The sequence below is a fragment of the Syngnathus acus genome, chromosome 17 (genome assembly GCF_901709675.1).
Source record: "Syngnathus acus chromosome 17, fSynAcu1.2, whole genome shotgun sequence".
NCBI classification, from domain to species: Eukaryota; Metazoa; Chordata; class Actinopteri; order Syngnathiformes; family Syngnathidae; genus Syngnathus; species Syngnathus acus.
This window is the reverse complement of record NC_051102.1, coordinates 1,296,247-1,315,872: the sequence shown is the minus strand read 5'-3', so window position 1 is coordinate 1,315,872 and position 19,626 is coordinate 1,296,247. Positions and strand designations below refer to the sequence as shown.

General features: G+C 47.0%; 2 protein-coding genes across 2 annotated transcripts; both read left to right on the top strand.

Annotated features, from left to right (window-relative positions):
• Positions 1-5,931: 5,931 nt before the first annotated feature.
• LOC119137422 (protocadherin-8-like) lies at positions 5,932-9,883 on the top strand. The gene is made up of 3 exons (XM_037276722.1): positions 5,932-8,523; positions 8,662-8,887; positions 9,087-9,883. Exons 1-3 carry the CDS (start codon positions 6,088-6,090, stop codon positions 9,440-9,442), a joined length of 3,018 nt encoding a protein of 1,005 aa, XP_037132617.1. The 5' UTR covers positions 5,932-6,087; the 3' UTR covers positions 9,443-9,883.
• Positions 9,884-13,725: 3,842 nt separating this feature from the next.
• LOC119136991 (leukocyte cell-derived chemotaxin 1-like) lies at positions 13,726-19,017 on the top strand. The gene is made up of 7 exons (XM_037275933.1): positions 13,726-13,878; positions 14,013-14,153; positions 15,180-15,320; positions 15,431-15,544; positions 16,957-17,107; positions 17,714-17,817; positions 18,485-19,017. The coding sequence occupies exons 1-7, from the start codon at positions 13,807-13,809 to the stop codon at positions 18,704-18,706; spliced, it is 945 nt and encodes a 314-aa protein (XP_037131828.1). The 5' UTR covers positions 13,726-13,806; the 3' UTR covers positions 18,707-19,017.
• The last annotated feature ends 609 nt before the right edge of the window (positions 19,018-19,626 follow it).

Sequence of the window (19,626 nt, the reverse complement as noted above, 5' to 3'; positions counted from 1 at the left end):
TTTGTGCGCTGATCAGATGTGTCATTAAAAGAGAATTTTTATTAGCCCATGTAGCTAAGCGTTGGCACTCATGAGGAGGAGGAGGAGTCCAATATTTAAAAGTCCCCACTCGCTATCATGGTGTTCACAGAATTGCAAAGAGGTACAGCAAAAAAAAAAAAAACACTGAAAAAGCATTGGGAACCATTATGTGACCATTTCTAATCTATTTCCAATGCTGTTCCGTGTCTTTACTTTATTTAATACAGGACACGTTCTTCTCATGGGTTTTTCACAATTCACTGGCTTCTTCCCACATATCTCAAAAAACTGTCCTTAAGTGTGAATGTGAATTGATCCTGAAATATGATCATCAACTGCCCTTCTTTCTGATTTTGGACAGATTTTCAACGCTATGTCAAGTTTTGGCCGCTAAATTAGTACCTTCTTTGAATTGAAAATGGCGCCTGTGGGCAGTTTTCATCTCCAGCCAGCTTGCTGTCTGCACTCGCCACAAACCTGCCTTGAACCTGTCTTTCTGCCAGCCTGAACACCATCTGAATTCCCTCCCTGACCAGAAGCCGTTCCCTCCAGCACTATTTAAGTTTGCCTTCATAAACATCTCTTCAACATTCCTGCGGCAAACACTGAGTTATCTTTTGTTTTTTGTAAATTGCTCTATAGCAAGGACAGTTATTTACACAGAAAATACATTTTCAAGTCAGGGCAAACGTCAGAATGCCGAGAAGAAAACAGACTGTCCTCTCCCCTAACTGGCACGGAAAATGAATGATGAATATAATATTAGTCTCAAATACCTCATTAACAGGGAAAATTGCAACATTAGTTTGTTTGGAAATGAACGATTGATCCATTAGTTCTCTTTTTCAGCTCTGGCTACAATGGGTGCAATAAACTCAGAATAGTATAGCATCGCTAATGTACTTGGGCCATAATGAATCATAAATTTGGCATGAAATGAATAGACCCACACGCATTCTCACAAATAAAACATAAGAGTGACGCGTATCAGCCTAAAAACAAATGACTCCCAAGCTTCTCTTATGAATGCAATGCCCTCTATTGATTGCCCCCATTAATGTGCTGGTATGTGTTTTTTTAAACGTACACAAAGGAGTGCAAAAGCAACATGGACACAACTTCACATGAGTGATATCCAAATTTACGCACCCCCACCCCCATCTGTTCATGCCCAACACAATCTGGCTCCCTGCTAACATCAGGTGCACAACGCACACACTCAATACTCGCCATTATTTACTTAAAAGCAAACTTGCCCTGGTTTATTGTGAAATAAGCAAGCAGACTCGGCAAGGGGAAAAGTTGAACTCATGCAACAGCAAGACTTTTTTTTCTTTCTTTACGCGATCCCTCCTGACCTCCCGGGAATACCAGTGAGGGGAAACGGCCCCAAACAAAAGGATGACAGTTTCAAAAGCACTGAAAGGGACTCAAGAGAGGGCAGGCAAGAGGAGTATTTTTGGGGGGAGATGCGCTGCGACTGAGCCAGCCTTTAAATCACCATCGGAAAGTCATTAGAAAGCTGGCGGGGCCGGGCGGAGACGGCCGCACAGATTGCGCGTTCCCGTGCACAATAGCGCCGATGAAGTGGAAGAGAAAAGGGAGGATCCGCCGACAGATTTCTTTGCGCTAGTTACTGCACTGGCCCTAAAGTTTTCCCTCAATGTGTGCAAGGGTGTAAAAGGCTGTATTCATGAGATGTTAAGCGTTTTGTTAATCGGGAGAAATGTATTCAAAGTGTTGCAGCAATCAGCGGCAGATGGGCTCCAAGGTGATGGATAGGAGCAGGAGTTAACTAAGAAGAAAAAGGAGAATAAATGGAGAAGTAAAGTGGACATTATCAAGATGGTGGCATTCTGCTGCCAATCCACAGCAGGCTTTCAAATCGTGCACGGTGATTTCATTACGCAGATCGCTATCAAAATTTAGGGAGTGTAAAGTTATTGCAGACTTTACAAAAAGAGTCATTTTGATGGTAGTCCAAGTTGAGCTGGAGCCAGACCCCAAGTTAGCAATCAATCAAGAGGTTTGTATAATCATACAAATGTAAATATCAATTTTTTTTTAAATTTTTTAATTTTTTAAAAAAGTTTTTAAATGGAGAAAGTGATTGATTAAAAGTTAGCTGGCCCATCTTGAAAAGTAAACAGTATAATAATTGGTTGGGCTATGATTAGCCTCAGGGGCAATCCTCAAAGTCATATATTGAATATTGTTTTAATAAAAAGTAAAGTCACCATTAAAAAATGAGTTTGCTTTTATCCTTCTCTGATAATTACTTTTATTTGATGATCTTAAAATGGGGATACTGTGCTAAAAGTTGGAAAAGTGGACATATTCCTTTTTCACAATATTTTGACATAGTACGAATATCTGCTTTTAAATACGGAGAGTAAAAGTAAAACGTCGGTGAAATTATACTCAAGGAAACTGATGAATCTACTTAAGTTCACACACGTACACGCACGCACACACATGCACACACACGCACACACACGAGCACAAATATCTGATTGATCCGCACACCACTTTATCACGTTTTCAATTTCCTTAAGAGTTTAAGACCATCGTGGGTTCTTGTGTCCCGCTAAGTGAAGTGTTGTCCTCTCTTTAAAGACTTATTTTCTGTGCAGGTCAGGGACACTTAGTGCTGCATTCACTACTAATCATTTTCATCTCTACTTGAGGATGAGTCCATTATACCCCCACCACTCACACACAAGCAGCCCTGGAGTGGAGAGGCGATAATTGGATAATTAGTGGCGGGAACCAATTACGAGTGAGCTGCTTGTGATGGCACGCGAGTTAAGCAAAGGTTAGCTGGGAGTGGCTCGGGTGCGTGGGGAGTTGTGATCGATGAGTTCACCCCCACTGCGGCAAGCCAGGCCCCCCTCGACTCTCATCTTACATTGCTTATATGGTGGACAAAAGAGGCCAAATCGTCTATTTCCATCTCAAAGAGATAAGCCCCCCCGACAAGGAGCAGGGGTCGAGCAAGCCCCAAAATACCCTCCAATCACTAAGAGCAAATGTGAGCACAATGGTGGAGAAAAGAGAGGGATGAGAAGAGGGGGGGGGGTCGCAAAAGATGTAGCCTATTTATTTATGTTAAAGAAATGCTAATATGTTGCGTGAAGAATGGAGGGGATTTGAAGACGCCTTCTAATTCTACTATTGTGCAACTCGCGTGCAGACGGGCCAGAGCGACACTACGATCATGTGACTGACTGGGTTTTCTTTCCAAACTGGGTGTCCTCCAAATGACTGCTACTTTTTTTTTTTTTTTTAAGGGATGCACATGCACCGAGTCTAATCCCCGATGCAACATGATGCTAATTTGCATCTGATTGCTCCTCAGCTCTCTGCTGAGTGTGAGAGTTAGAATGCGCGGGCTTCCATGTGCGCCACCGTGCATACAAAAAAGAAGTGCAAGGAAGCATGTGAAATACTAAGCTGATGGGAGATCAACGTGAGGTGACTCGTCGAGCTCTTGAGAAAAACTGTCAATCTAGCCCGGTGGTTGGTTTATTCATCCATATAGAAAAAAACACCAACGATGCTGTTTTTGTCATCTTTCACTCACAATAGCTATAGGCAAGACTTTTTAAATGTGACAAAGTTAAAAAACGCAAGTAAGTAAATTCGGAAATGTCCATCCAGGTGTCTCCTCTTTGACTTTGTGTGGCAGATGGTTTCTTCATAGAACATGCCAAGTGATATTAACTTCTACTGCAGGGCAAGTGTTGCTCCTGCTCAAGAGGGTTGTGTGCGTGAGATGAGGGGGAAGAGAAACTGAGGAGGAGAAAGAGGAGGAAGAGAAGGAGAAAATCTCCTAAAGAGCCGTGACGGGGCCCCAGTTGCACTCTAAATGTATTTTAATAGGTGGGAGCCTCACGTCCAGAGCAATTCATCTCCCATCTCGCTGTAATGAAAGGAGTCGTGTCTGTGGCTGTGGGGATGGAGGGAAAGGGGACAAAGGAGGCATGTGGCTTTGCCTCATTATGCTGCTGTTAGCTGAGGTCTGTATGGAGGCAGCGGGGGTTAGGGTTAGGGTTAGGGTTAGGGTTAGGGTCCCCGCAGACCGGCTCAGGGGCCACAATGGCCGAGCGGCAAAGGGAGCCCCCGCCATGCTATTATAGCGCCACTACTAACGAGGGCTTCATACGCCTTTGATATAATCTCACCATTGAAATTGTGATGAATGCCCTTCCTGCGTTGACGGCCAAATCCCATTTGTAACGCCTTAGTGAAAAGTCGTGGCCATGTGCGTGTTTTCACCTGCTCCTGCTATGTGTTCCTGCAGGCGAGGCCAAGTAGAGTCACGTTTTACAGCGGCGTCAATTAAAAATGAAATGAATGAAAGAAAGAAAGAAAACTCTCTTTGGCGCACAAGACATCTCGTGAGCTGATCTCAAATTAGAAAACGATCAACGTTTAAGTAGCTGTTCTTTCTTTTTTGCTGGCTTCAGATTGAAGCTGATAAGCAAACAATTAGCGGATTACAACACACTGGGGGTGAGGGGATAATAGACGGCCTGCAAAGTTATGGAATTAATCAATAGGAATTAAACGAGCAATAAAACGATGATGGCGGCACCAGTTAGAGCACATTTCTGTGGATATCTGGTTTTTTGCACTTTTGCGTAATAAGCATCCATCAAGAAAGCATTTTGGATGAAGAGGCAGAGCATGTCCTGTTATCTTTCCGTTTCAGAAGGCTGCCACTGCCCAGTATGAGACACGTGCGTGGGGATGCAACAATGCAAAAACATAAATCTATGGATAGCTGGCATCCTCCTTATTCAAATGTTTTGTCCTCTAGCTCAGGGACACCGTGCCTCTCTGCACCCCAGATTCATTTAACAGCCCGGGGAAACATAAAACAAGCCATGGAAACTATAGCACATACTAAATCAAGTCGTGAATTTTGGCCACATATTGGATGCCAAGATTTTCGACAGTCAAGGAATCTCTTTATAGGGTTTAGAGGTCTTTCAGAACTTCTGAAAGACCTCTAAACCCTATAAAGAGAAGGGGTAGCTTATTCAATTGGCTACTGGTTATTTAGCATCTCATCAGCATTCTACGCACACACAATGTTTGTGGTCTTACCTTTATTTGTAGATGCAGTCCATGCGCCTATCCTACCTGCTTACTTTGTTGTAAAAGTCCTCCTTATTTTCCTTCACTTTAGGCACCTTTTCTTTAATTTTGGCCTGATGCCATCACAGCAGCTCCATCATATGTTTGAGCTACTAGCTTTTTCTAACAGCTGCATTTCTCTAACACTCCCAAGACATAGGTAGCTACAGCAGGGGCTCGTCTATCATCACTCACATCATCAAATCCCCAAAATGCCTCCTTCACTTCACAGTCTACTTGACTTTTAGCTATATACCACAAAATAACAGAGATCTGTGCTTTATTTGTGACATCCATTCCCTACCTCTACAGCAACAAATGGGGCAGCATTAATCACCCATTGGCTCACATACACCCCCTTTAGTGGGCAGAGTACTATATGCCTCAACCTGTGCCTTTTTACTGCAGTTTTATGTCTCATCAGCAAAACAAAGCGTTTCACCTTTATATTTGAATTAGAATTTTTCAATCATTCTGACTATAAAAATGTTCGGAATTAGTCATACATAAAGATCAGTGGACAAATATTAATATTCATTTTATGTTATTATTTTTCTTTTACTTATCATGATGACAAGTGAGGCAGAGCCTCCCCTGCCTCCCCTGACCGCACGTCCCTGTTCTGAAGTTACCCTCCGGTCCCACCCCTCCCTCTTCCCTTCCCTCACCATCTCCCCCCCTCCCCACCGTAGCCCGGATTGGCCAGAGTGAGGCTCATTTGCATGCCTGCCCATATAAACCCTTTTGCAGAGACTGCAGCTCTCTTTGCGCTGAGAGCTGCTCAGGGAAAGAGAAGAGCGCATCCATTACGCACTGGGAACATTTATTACACTTTAAGTGGCAAGGTGTTTTGCAGGACTTTTTTTTCCATTCTCAAAATTAACTCGGACTGATATATTGCTGACATTGCTTTGAGGTGCAAAAATGAGGGAAACATGGTGGCTCTTGTTGTTGCTTTCTTTGACAAGCCTGGCAGCCGTCACAAAGACAAAGACGGTCAAGTATCAAACCTTCGAGGAAGACGCCCCGGGCACAGTGATCGGTAACTTGGCCAAGGACATCTCTTCTGCCTCTGCATACTCCTCTGTAGGGTCCCGGTCCAGTTTCAGGATGATGAAACAGTTCAACTCCTCTTTCATCCGTCTGAGGGAGAGCGACGGGCAGCTGAGCATCGGGGAGCGGATAGACAGGGAGCGCATCTGCAAACACACCCTGCAATGCCTCGTCTCTTTCGACGTGGTAAGTTTCTCCAAGGAGCAGTTCAAGCTCATCCACGTTGAGGTGGAGGTCAAGGACATCAACGACAACTCCCCGGTGTTCCCTCGTAAAGAGTCGACTATGGACATCTCGGAAAACACCGCCGTGGGGACGCGCATCCCCCTGGACTTTGCCGTGGATGAGGACGTCGGGGTGAACTACATTCAAAGCTATCAGATCTCAGTCAACAGTCACTTTTCCATCGACGTGCTGAGCAGGGCTGATGGGGTTAAATATGCAGAGCTGGTGCTCATGAAAGAGTTAGACCGCGAGACTCAGGCTTCTTACGCGCTGGAATTGGTCGCTATGGATGGCGGGAACCCGTCCCGCTCGGGAACCACGCGCGTCAACATCAAGGTGAAAGATTACAATGACAATAGCCCCGTTTTTGACCAGAACAGCTTCTCCGTGGACTTGCCAGAAGACGCTCCCGTGGGCACTCTGCTGCTGGACCTGAATGCAGAGGACCCAGACGAAGGGCTGAACGGCGAGGTGGTGTACGGCTTTGGGAACCAGGTGCCCTTAGAGATCCGCCAACTCTTCAAAGTGGACAGAAAAAGCGGCAGGCTCACCCTGGAAAGCCCCATTGACTTTGAAAGTAAGAACACGTACGAGTTTGATGTCCAGGCCGCCGACTTGGGTCCGAACCCCAGCCCGGCCATTTGCAAGATTGTCGTTCAGGTGCAAGACGTTAACGACAACGCGCCCGAGATCTCCATCACCCCCATGACATCCATCACCGCGGGGATCGCCTACATCACCGAGGCAGCGGCCAGGGAGAGTTTTGTGGCGCTGGTCAGTACCTCGGACAGAGATTCCGGAGCCAACGGGCAAGTGCACTGCACCCTCTACGGACACGACCACTTCAGACTGCAGCAAGCCTACGAGGACAGCTTCATGATCGTTAGCACCAGCCCGTTAGACCGCGAGAAAATTCCCGAGTACAACCTGACGGTGGTGGCTGAGGACCTGGGTTCTCCTCCCTTCAGAACCATCACTCAGTACACCATCCGGCTCACGGACGAGAACGACAACGCGCCGGTGTTCAGTAAGCCCGTGTACGAAGTGGCCGTGGTGGAGAACAACGCGCCTGGTGCGTACGTCACCACAGTGGTGGCGCGGGACGTGGATATGGGGCCCAACGGAAAGGTCACCTACAAATTAGCGGACACCTACTTCATGGGCTCCCCGATTTCCACATTTGTGTCGCTGGACCCCGCCAGTGGGTCACTTTACGCGTTGCGGAGCTTCAACTACGAAGTGATGAAGCAACTGGAGCTGCGAATCACAGCCAACGACGGTGGCTCCCCGCCCCTGTCTGGAAGCGCCAATGTTTTCCTGAGGGTGGTGGACCAGAACGACAATGCACCGGCCATCACCCACCCGGTACTCAACAACAGCTCGGCCGAGGTCCTCTTGCCCCGGGACGCGCCGAGTGGCTACGTCATCACGCGTGTGGAAGCCCGAGATGCGGACGAAGGCGTCAACTCAGAGCTTTCCTTCGGTTTGGCCACCGGTGAACCGTCCGTGTTCTCCGTCAACAAGGTCACGGGGGACATCTACCTGAACCGATTGCTCAGCCACGACGTGGACGATACCTTGAGCGTGACGGTGACGGTGAGCGACAACGGCAGGCCGGCGCTCACCTCCACCGCCACGCTGCATTTCCTCATCATCGCCGGGTCCCCGCCGAGCGACCGCACCGTGTACCAGGCGGGCGGCGGGGGTGTCGCGTCGGCGCAGTGGGACCTGTCTGTGGTCATCATCGTCGTATTGGCGGGGAGCTGCACACTCCTGCTGCTCGCCATCATCCTCATCGCCACCACCTGCAACCGCCACAGAGGAGACAAGAGTGGCGAGGACAGCGACTCGTATGGAGAGAAAAGTACTTTGGAGCGCGCCAGGAACCACGTGGCCGGAAACCCGCTTCTCCCCATGCACGCGGCCGCCTCCGCGGGATCAGTGACCTTCGAGGGGCACTCGTACAACAGTGAGGCCCACGTCGGGGGTAGCGACATGTGCTCGGCCTCAGAGGACGGCAGCGAGGTCCCCTGCGTTTACGACTCAGACACAAACAACAAGCCAAGAGGGAATAAACATGAGGTGAGACATCATCTTTAGGGAATCACAATTAATCACTCTAAATTGGTTGTGAGTGTGAATGGTTGTTTGTGTATTTGCATCCTGCAAATGGAAAAGGGATGATGCAGAACTTAACTCTCCTTTCTATCTCATTTGCAGGGATACTCGACATTGCCTGGCTATGGGAACGCAAAGGAGGCCGTGAGGCCAATCACCATCTGGAAGGGTAACTCTTACACCACCATCTCCGCCAGGGACCCTGCCTTCAGTGGCAAAGACAGCGGAAAGGGGGACAGTGACTTCAATGACAGTGACAGTGATGTGAGCGGAGACACTGGCTTGAAGAAAGATGGCGCATCTGTTCCCCCGATGGCTGGCCAAAATGGTAAGAAGGGGGGGGATAAGGTTCAATGTTCTTTATTTGTCTTCCGAGGGAGAAATGTGTCTATACAAATGAACAAACATCAGGATCACACAAACAAATTACATAATTGAAGAAATGAATTATCAATAGTTCACCTTCACACTTCACAAATCACTCATTTTAACTATTTGCACTGTTGTCCCCCTTTTTTTTTTTTAAGCTTTATGGGCTTGCACCAGCGAGTGTAAGGTTCTGGGTCATTCGGATCGCTGTTGGAGCCCCTCAGCAGTGAGAGCCAACGCAGCCCCGTCACCCGCCCCGACTGTTTCGTCCTTCACCAGCCACTCCAAGACAGCTTCCTTGCCTCGGGACCCCCACCGAAAGGACAACTACTACCAAGCGCACATCCCCAAAACTGTAGGCCTGCAGAGCGTGTATGAGAAGGTGCTGGACAGGGAGTATGACTATGTCATGATCACCCCCACGAGGCCGGTGAGGGTCCAGGAGGTGTGCAGTGATGTCACTATCCCCGTATACACACCCAGTCCGACACACTGTAACAAAAATGATGCGTGAAAAGCAGAAATATATTATATTCCAAAATATTTAATTTATGATCCCGTGACAAAAAGAGGTGTAAAAATCTCTCTGTGGCCATATATCCTATAATGTTTGTGCATCTTTGTTTAATGTAAAAAAAACAAAAAAAAAAAAACAAATTCAATCACTTTTCAGATTTTCCTCTGTTTGAAATGAACTGTATTATATGTAAGTTTTGTACATAGAGATTTTATTTTTGATAAAAGCCATAATTAAGCGGACATGTGTAAATACAGATCTTTAAGCATGCTTCTATTTAAACTGTCCGGGTACTGTTTGGATGGAGGGAGGGATCCAACATTATGAATCCAATTGATAATAATGTGTGAAATGGTTTGAATGTAATCTGAAATACTTGTACAGATTTTGTATTATCACAATGTTGTGACATTAAATAAACTTTGAAATACCGCACTACACTGGGTAGCACGTCCGCCTCACAGTTAGGCGGGTGCGGGTTCGATTCCACCTCCGGCCCTCCCTGTGTGGAGTTTGCATGTTCTCCCCGTGTCCGCCTGGGTTTTCGCCGGGCACTCCGGTTACCTCCCACATCCCCAACACATGCTTGGTAGGCCAATTGAGCACTACAAATTGCCCCTAGGTGTGAGTGTGAGTGCAGATGGTTGTTCATCTCTGTGTGCCCTGCGATTGGCTGGCAACCAGTTCAGGGTGTCCCCTGTCTACTGCCTAATGACGGCTGGGATAGGCTCCAGCACGCCCGCGACCCCTGTGGGGACAAAGCGGTACAGAAAATGGATGGATAGATGGATACCGCACTGCAAAACCTCCTTCTTCCACCTCAGGAATATTTTCAAACTCCGCCCCACACTTACCCTGACGGATGCTGAGAAACTTGTCCACGCCTTTATCTCCTCAAGGCTAGACTATTGTAACGCACTCCTCATCGGGATCCCTAGCAAGAGCCTCCAGAGGCTTCTGTACATCCAAAACAGCGCTGCTAGGATCCTGATGAGGGTGCGGAAAAGCGACCACATCACACCCATCCTCCGTTCTCTGTACTGGCTCCCCATCAAATTCTGAACTGATTATAAGAGCGCCCTCCTCACTCACCAGTGTATCCTCTGACATGCTCCCCCATACCTCAAAGAACTCCTTGCCCCAAAACTTGCCACCCGAAGCCTCCGCTCATCCAATTCACACCTTCTCCACGTCCCGAAAACCAAGTTGCGCACCGTGGGCGACCGGGCCTTCTGCCATGCAGCCCCCACACTGTGGAACGCCCTCCCCGACCACCTAAGAGCACCCCAATCCACTGACTCTTTCAAAACTGGACTTAAAACTCACCTCTTTACTCTAGCATTTCCGTAATCCCTGTTCTCATATCCTGGTTGTCGTCCAGTTGTTTTATACTTGTCCTTGCTTTGTTTTCTTGTTTTTACTTGCCATGTAGCACTTTGAGATTCCCCCGAATGTAAAGTGCGTTATAAATATAATCTATTATTATTATTATTATTAAAAACGTTTTTTATATACCAAAGCCGATAGGTGTCCCTGTTATTGCGGCGCAAGACTGACGTCCTTGCATCACACTGAAGGTCATTTTAGTGGTGTGTGCGTGTGTGCGTGTGTGTATGTGCGTGCGTGCGTGCGTGCGTGCGTGCGTGCGTGTGTGTGTGTGTTAGAACAAGGTATTGGTTATGGTCAGGTCATGCTCAGCACAAAGAGTAAGAAGTCTCATACCGTTTGCATTGACATGGCCAAAACCATGTCCACCGAGGACTCCAGTCCATATCCTGTTGTCCTGACCAACCCGAGCATTGAAGTCGTCAAGCAGGAGTATCTTATCAGTCCTGGGAATTTGACGGATTGCCTCATCTAGTGACTGATAGAAAGAGTCCTTAGCATTATTCTCAGATGGTAGAGTTGGTGCGTATGCACTCAGGAGAGTGGCAAAGCGCATCTTTGCTAGGGGGATGTGGAGGGTCATCAGCCTCTCACGAATGCCGACAGGTGTTTCAGTCAGGCTTGGAAGGAAGGTGTTCTTCACTGCCAATCCCACACCATGCAGATGTTGTCCATCAGGGGGGTACCCTTTCCCGAAGAAGGTGTAACCCATTCCTTCCTCCTTCAGGGATCCCTCATCCAGAAGCCTGGTCTCACTTAGAGCAGCTATGTCGATGTTATATCGCCTCAGTTTAGTAGCTACTAGCGCTGTCCTGCGGCAGTGCCTGTCACAGCTGCCAGCGGAGTCTAGGAGGGTTCTCACGTTCCATGATGCCAGCTTCAAATTGGTTGCTTTTTTATTTCGACCGCAGGGTGGAATTTCCCGATAGGCGCGGTAACCTATCCAGGAGTCTCTTGAGTGGGCAATTTCTAAGGCACCTTTTCTAGGCCCCTCCCCGGTTGGGGTGAGCAGTGCAGTCCTAAATAGGGCTGCTCAGTCACACAGGGGTCTGCCGAGAGCAACTGCCACTCAGTCCCAGCTACTAGCGACCATAGATAGCCCTGTGCTGCTGCCGTGCAGGGCTCTGGCTGGAGGCTTCCAGTCAATTCAAACCTGTCCCCGTCGCCAGGCACCCCAACGCCGTTAGACTTTTGGGGTTTACTTATGGTTCCAGGTGGAGTGGCACCGAGGTCAAAGTGGAGACCTGCGCCTGAAAGTGGCACAGTGGGTGCACGTTCCTCAGTAGCACTGCCTTGGCTGTAGAAGATTAAGATTAGGTTCCAGTGGCTAGGGAAGCCCAAGACGACCGGAGCTCTCCTATAGTTGCAGGAGGTTGCCGGAGCTCCAGTCTTTCGGAGGACCGCCTGTCGTGCGCTGCCACACACGTTGCTTTTCTCTCAGAGTGTGCTCTCCTAGCCTTTGTCTTGTCTTCAATCGTGCATCGCACCATAAGACTTATTACCAATTGCCTATGTCCAATTTATTCCACGTGTGTTCGTTTTTTCTTGTATTTAGGAAGAATGACACACCTGAGACAAAAAAATCAACCTTACACAGCATGGTCTGAGTCTGAATCCAATTTTTGTTGAAGAGCTCTGTTGGTCAGGAAAGGTACAATACAGTGCTGGGCTTTTTGTCTGACAATGCCCCCATGCAATATCAGGGTAAAAAGCAGTTAGGAAGTTCTTCCGAGTGCTTATATTGAGTCGAACACAAAGTTGGGGGCCAGTTTGGTTTGGTTCCAGATGGCGCCAGTCCCTGAAGATATGATACTTATCAGGTTTGACAAACGTGCAGGACAACCAAATGTGACAGTTTTATTTGGGAAGTGGGGAGTTGGATCGGACCGAGTCGTAATTGTGACACCGGGGTGGATTGGGACAGGCGACGTTCGGGCTTGGTCGGGAGACGGGCGAGTATGCGGGGCTGGCGGCGATCGGGCTTGGTCCTGATACGGGCAAGTGGTCAGGACGGGCGGCAGACGAGCTTGGTCGGTCAGAGGACGGAACTGGGTCGGCAAATGGGAATTAGACAGAATATAATAAGGACCAGGACCAGACGGGTAGCTCATGGGTTGATCTGATAATGAAGTGGTAGAAGGGTGGCGCTTAAGTAGTCGACCGGTGATAGGTAAGAGAAGGTGTGGGTGATTGACTTGATGACGTGGGGCGCGGCTGTGAGCGGTAACCATGGAGATGGAGTGATGGATTGTTACCAGGAGATGAGAGGTGGCACGGTGTGTGACAATACTCACACCCTTTCATCATTGGTTCTTCCCAACATCCGCTCATTTTGTACCAGCTCTGGCAGACTATTATGTTTTGTTACTAATGTCCTTGCTATTCTTTTCATCTTTTATGCCCAAGTTCATTGTCTCATATTCTGTGCAAGCATTCATTTTCTCTCTCTAACTTCAAAAATCATTCATTGTTTATTGTACAAAAACATCAAGCGGTTGAAGACAGTAGTTATAATTATAAAACATCATTTAGAGCCATATGTATCGTCTACGAATGTTTAGAAGTTATTCAAATACATTCCCAAAAAAATGTCTAATAAGAAAAGTAAAGTGATTTCTATATCAAAATATATACTTGAGCATTTTAATCAATGATTTGTGTGTATACATGTATGCTTGTGCACTTTAATTAATGAAAGGTGAGCACATTGATTTTCTGGCTATCAGAACAAAAAGTGAATGCTTAAACCTCCAACGTCTTCAAGATCAAATTTGGGGTGGGGAGGGGTGGCACAAGTCGATGGTTGAAGTGCGCCCTGACGCAGGGGAAAACGCGTGCGTCGTGCGCAACAAGATCCAAAAAACTCGCCCCGTTTGCTCCACCCAACAGAGAGAGAGAGCCACAGAAACAGAGTGAGAGAGTGTGCCCATTGAGCAAGTGTTCGGGTGATCCTGTTCAGGTGTTTGGCTCCAGTCATGGCCGGGAACTCCGAGAAGGTACCGATCGCCTCAGCGGGACCGGAGGAAATGCAGCAGTTTATGCCTCCTGTAAGGATATACTTGTTGAGAATAATTAGTTCGGCACCAAATCTGTCATAATGGTCACATTTTAAAATGCTTTCAATCTCAACGCCATGGCCGTTCAGGGTCGATGTTTTTGTTTATTCTGTGTGTTTTTGCAGGCATACTCCAGCGTAGCCGAGAAACCTGCAGCGACCGGGCGCCTCCTGAAGGCCGGGATCGCAGTGCTCGTCGCCGGGGCCGTGTTGCTCCTTCTGGGGGCCGTTGGAGCGTTTTACTTCTGGAACAACAATGAAAAACACGTAAGGCTGCTGTTGTTCCAGAGAGTTCAAGCGTGTGCTATGGCGTTAAATGGGACATTAGGTCTGTTCTGCCAGACAAATCCATTTGGTTGCAGGAGCAGCAGCAGAAGCTTTAATTTTAAAAACGTTCCTGGGCACATACGACAAGACAGACTTCCAATAAAAAGGCACAAATATGGCCATCTGAATTGGGCACGCTCTGGAAGCTTTTGGGGCAAAGTCTGCAAACTCAAAGCTGTTTTTTGCAGTATAAGAAAACACATTGACCTAAGTTAAACAAGACATGTTCCACGATTGAGTGTATGAATGGAGCCCTTGTTTATATGTGGAGGATTTCGGAAGGATGGGGAGGGCTGAGGGGTTCTCTGGTCCGGCTGATGCTCTAGGGGCAAGAGGTGTGTGAGTGGAGAAAGGGGAGAGCACAATTTTCTGCCTGTTTTGTGGCACGGCTGTTAAAGATGAAGGTCTACTGTATACAGACAATTTTATAATGTTTGTAAAAAAACATTGGTGACATGACTGAAAAACAATTGACTCCCGCTGACTTGAACTGAAACAATGAAAAAAATGTGTTTGGCTTTGCGCCACCAGCTGTATCCCAAGAGATTTCACTTCCCCCAATTTCCTAGAAAATAAATTAATAAATACATGAACAAACAAATCCATAAATAAATAATTCAGGGGAACCTGCGGATAAGTTGAGTCGATCCAGTGGCGGCCCTAGCTTCAATACTGCCTGTGCGAAGCCCACCTTTGGGTGTGTGTGTGTGTGTGGGGGGGGGGGGGGGGGCAATCAACAAACCATTGGTTCTCCGAGTTATGTTATTTTTCAGTATTATAATCAAGATCATTATCACATGACACTGGTGACACTCTCAGTCAAATTCTATCAACGACAAGCTAATATTCGCTCCGTTGTAATTGATGATGTTTCCCAAGATCACAAAAACGCAAGAGCAGACAAGAACGCAAAATGACAAACGGCTAATGACATCCTTGTCCACATACCTGTGTGTGTGTGCGCAGGTCTACAATGTCCACTACAGCATGAGCATCAATGGCAAAGTGGAGGAGGGCACGATGGAGATCGACACAAAGAACAACATGGAAAAGTTCAGCACGAGCAGTGGGGCGGATCAGGCCATGGAGGTCCACGATTTTGAGATTGTAAGTAAGCGAACAACATGTATTTCAAACACACAGTTCATTTAGCGCTAGTGGTGTAGTCTTTGAGACAGAACAGAAGGGAATCAAATCATACTTATTTTTCTTTTCAGGGAATCACAGGGATCCGGTTTTCAGGGGGTGAGAAGTGCTTCATTAAGACCCAGGTGAAGGCCCGCCTGCCTGATGTGGAGGGTCTTGACAAGGACTCAATGACCTTTGACCTGGTGCGTGCAGTCTTCTTATGCATCCTTCTGAGTTGTGTGTTTTCTCAGGGAGTAGAAGTACTACTTTCTTTGAGAAGAACATTTTCAACTTGTTTTGTCTGCTTGTCTGACGGAGAACAATGCTGAGAAAACCAATAATCCTGCGATATGACTACAGGATATGCATGCAAGTGCACTATAGTGAAATTTAATCCCTGTGGGGATTTAGGGAAAGAACTCAAAATAGAAGTGAATCACAGACAGGAACATTTTAAACAGCAAACGCATCATTTGAGTGCCCATCACTAACAATGAGTCTGAAATAAAATCACTAATTAGTTGGACTAAGCATCACATACTTGTGATGGTATTTAAGAAATTGGCCAAAGACCACAAAGGTGCCTTGGGTTTCCATCTTCAGTCCTCCACGTTTACCACCAAAACAAAAGCGGATTTCGGGGTTCACGAACAAAGAAAATTCTACATTCAGTATTTTGTATACACACACACACACACACACACGCACACATGCACACTGCCACACACACACGCGCACGTGTCACTGTGATTGTTCAACTGAAGCTGCCTGATAATTAAAATCATTTAATTCCCCATAAGCTTCACATAAATCCACATCACCACAATTGCCTCCATAAACACACACACACACACACACACACACACACACACACACACACACACACACACACACACACACACACACACACACACACACACACACACACACACACACACACACACACACACACACACACACACACACACACACACACACACACACCACACACACACACACACACACACACACACACACACACACACGTCATTACCACGCAAGGCTGTTCTTACTGCCTTTCTCTGCGTCATAAACGATCATTTATTTCACGTTTGTGCTTGATTGTGTTACCGTCTCTCTTTGCCTTCCAAGTGATCATTTTGTTTCGTATATGTGTATGTGTGTGTGTAAACAGGGATATGTTCTAATAGTTGCTGCAGGCTTGTCATTTATGATAATTTAGAGTGATGGCATAGTGCATATGGGTTAGACACACATACAAACACACACGCACTCACACACAAACAAATCCCAGCCTGTGAGTATGGGTCAAATAAACTCTTATTAGTTGTGCAGTGGAGACGGACCCCCGCCTTTTATTTGCCCCTCTAGCAAGTCATTTGCGCTGGACAAAATAAAAGAGAGAAGTTGGTCTGCGAAGTTTGATCCCCGGTTGTGACATCATGTATTCAGCTAAATAGGATGGGCAGGCTCAAGTCCCCGGGGTCCTTTGCTTGATTTGTTGTTATTCTGTCTCGTCCAAAAGGCTAACACGATAAATCGCGTGAGGTTTGCAGCTGGTTGGGGTTGCGTGCACATACGATGGCTTATTTTTATATTCCTTCGGTTCTCAAAGGAGGATGAGGTGATGCCGGCCACGTTTGAGGATGACCTTGTATGGGTGGCGGCTGGTGCGCCTCTCTCCGACTCTACTTTCCTCAGTGACAAGATTAAGGATTTGTGTGGAGATCTGCCCATCTTCTGGCTGCGCCCTACCTACTCTACCAGTAAGCGATCACACAATTTGTACATTCAAGTTTAGCATAAAAATGGGAAGGAATGCAATTTAAAGTTAAAGTCCCAATGATCGTCACACACACACCTGGGTGTGGTGAAATTTGTCCTCTGCATTTAACCCATCCCCGTGTGATTTTAATCCATCCCCTGGGGGAGAGGGAAGCAGTGAGCAGCAGCGGTGCCGCGCTCGGGAATCAGTTGGTGATCTAACCCCCCAATTCCAACCCTTAATGCTGAGTGCCAAGCAGGGAGGCAATGGGTCCCATTTTTATAGTCTTTGGTATGACCCGGCCGGGGTTTGAACCACAACCTTCCAGTCTCAGGGCGGACACTCTACCACTAGGCCACTGAGCTATCTTATATCCATCCATCCGTCCACCCGATCTATTTGACTACATTTGCAAATAGCATATATTGAGTTTCTAGCCTTAGAGGAGGTTCAACGTGTTGAAAAGGACACCTTTGTTCTTCACATGATTTCAAAACATGGCCCAAAGACAACTTTGCTCCACACACACACGATTACAGAACACTGCAATCAGACGGCGTCCCGCAGCAACGCCATTGTGCTCTCTAAAGTTTGTGATGTCATCCAGGCGGACATAGGAAGACGAGGGCTGCCCCCCGCCGCCGTCAGGCACCCACGGATGAAGAAGAAGAGGACGTGGAGGCTGAGTTCAACCCCGAGAACCCCTATCACGTGAGTCACAAACACGAAGGTGCAGATTCTTCCCCCGCAACTGTCCGCTCAGATTTACCTGAGGAGGCTTTGTGGGAGGAGTTTCGTCACAGATGCCGGCAGATGCTGAGGTCACGGCGGAGGGCGGCGGAATGTCACAGCAAATCTGAGCGTGTCCATTTGTTCCCTTATGCGAGGGGGCTCTTTAGGACAACTTTCCTTTCAGCAGCGAGGCTCTATGAATTATTCCAGACACTCGCCTCCCCTGGCCTGTTTGCCCTGCTGAGCTCACACAGACTCCATACATACACATGGTCACCTCTGCCCTTCTTTGCTCCCTTCAACGCACAGCTCCCTCTCTCTTAATCCTCTTTTTCCCCACCAGAGTAAACTGCCCCCTCTTTTCTTTTAAATTGGGAGGTAAACAGAAAGTAGTTTGAACCCTACTTGCTAAAAATATTTCAAAAGAGCTTGAGATTGTGAGAAGGTGAATGTCTATATGGATGTTTAATAAGAAAATGTGAAAAAAAGAAGTGTTTTGTTATATTTTTGAATGGCTATAATTACGGATGCTTAATAACAAAATGTGAAAATGTGTTTGGTTATATTTTTGCTCAGTATCTAAAGATGGATCCATGGCATGGTTTGTATGCACAGCATCTGATCTCATTCCTCTGCCTCCTCTCAGAACAACCTTGAGGGGGAGGATAGCATGAACATCGACCCCAGGTTGGACCACGAGGGCGTTTGCTGCAGAGAGTGCCGGCGCAGTTACACCCACTGCCAGAGGATCTGCGAGCCACTGGGGGGTTACCACCCGTGGCCGTACCATTACAGAGGCTGCCGAGTGGCTTGTCGAGTGATCATGCCTTGCAACTGGTGGGTGGCACGTATTCTGGGGATTGTGTAGCGCCACGTGGCCGGTAGGAGGGATCGGCGTTGTTTTTGGAAAGATGAGGGAGGTGACCGACAACATGAAGCCAGTCTTTTGAGTTTTCACATATGCTAGGTAGGTAGGTAGTATTTGCTCTGAGCAGTTCTTTGAGGCAGGACACTTAAGGGTCAAATATTCGCTTGCAAAGTGAAATTCAGTACCTATTGTCATGAGGATCGATTCTAAATGTATGTCATTGATTAGCAAATAGGCTAAGCATATAATTTATGATTGTAACCTTATTGCCTTTCTGTTGAATGTAAATAAATGTAAAGTGCAACATTCTACTCTCAGTGGCCAGCATCTTTTGTTTACAAAATCTAAGCTTGCGGACGCTTCATCGAAATGATATTTTTAGCTGCATCTGGGAGGCAATTTCAAAGTGCAATATCACATAAGACAATTCCAAAAAATTTGATATTTCATAACAGATATTGGTCTCTTGGGAGGAGCTGTTCTTTAAAAGCACATTCAGGTTTTGTCACATCAGTGAGCTGCTCCGAAGGGACACAAAGAAGTTTGCAGAGTTCTTCAATATGAGAGTTGCATCTCCTCCCAACCATTTAATGAGACTAAAGAGTCTGTAGCCGTCATGCTAGCAGATCTTCCCCACGATGCAAAGTGCTTAGCTCCTTTTGATGTCACAGTAGCGCTTCAGGCTGGGGTCGGGGGGTAAGGATGAGGGCGGCGAGTTTGTCAATGTGTCAAGTATCCTGGATGAATCCTGTTTTATGCATGCGAGTGTGTTAAGACTTCCATCCTGAGCCACAAATAAGCGTTTGATCATGCCCGGAGATGAAAGAATGTGTGAAGAATTCAACGTGTGGCCGAGTACAAATGGCTGATCCATATTAATGCTCTGGTGGCACAGGACGCCCACTCACGGTCGCAGCTTC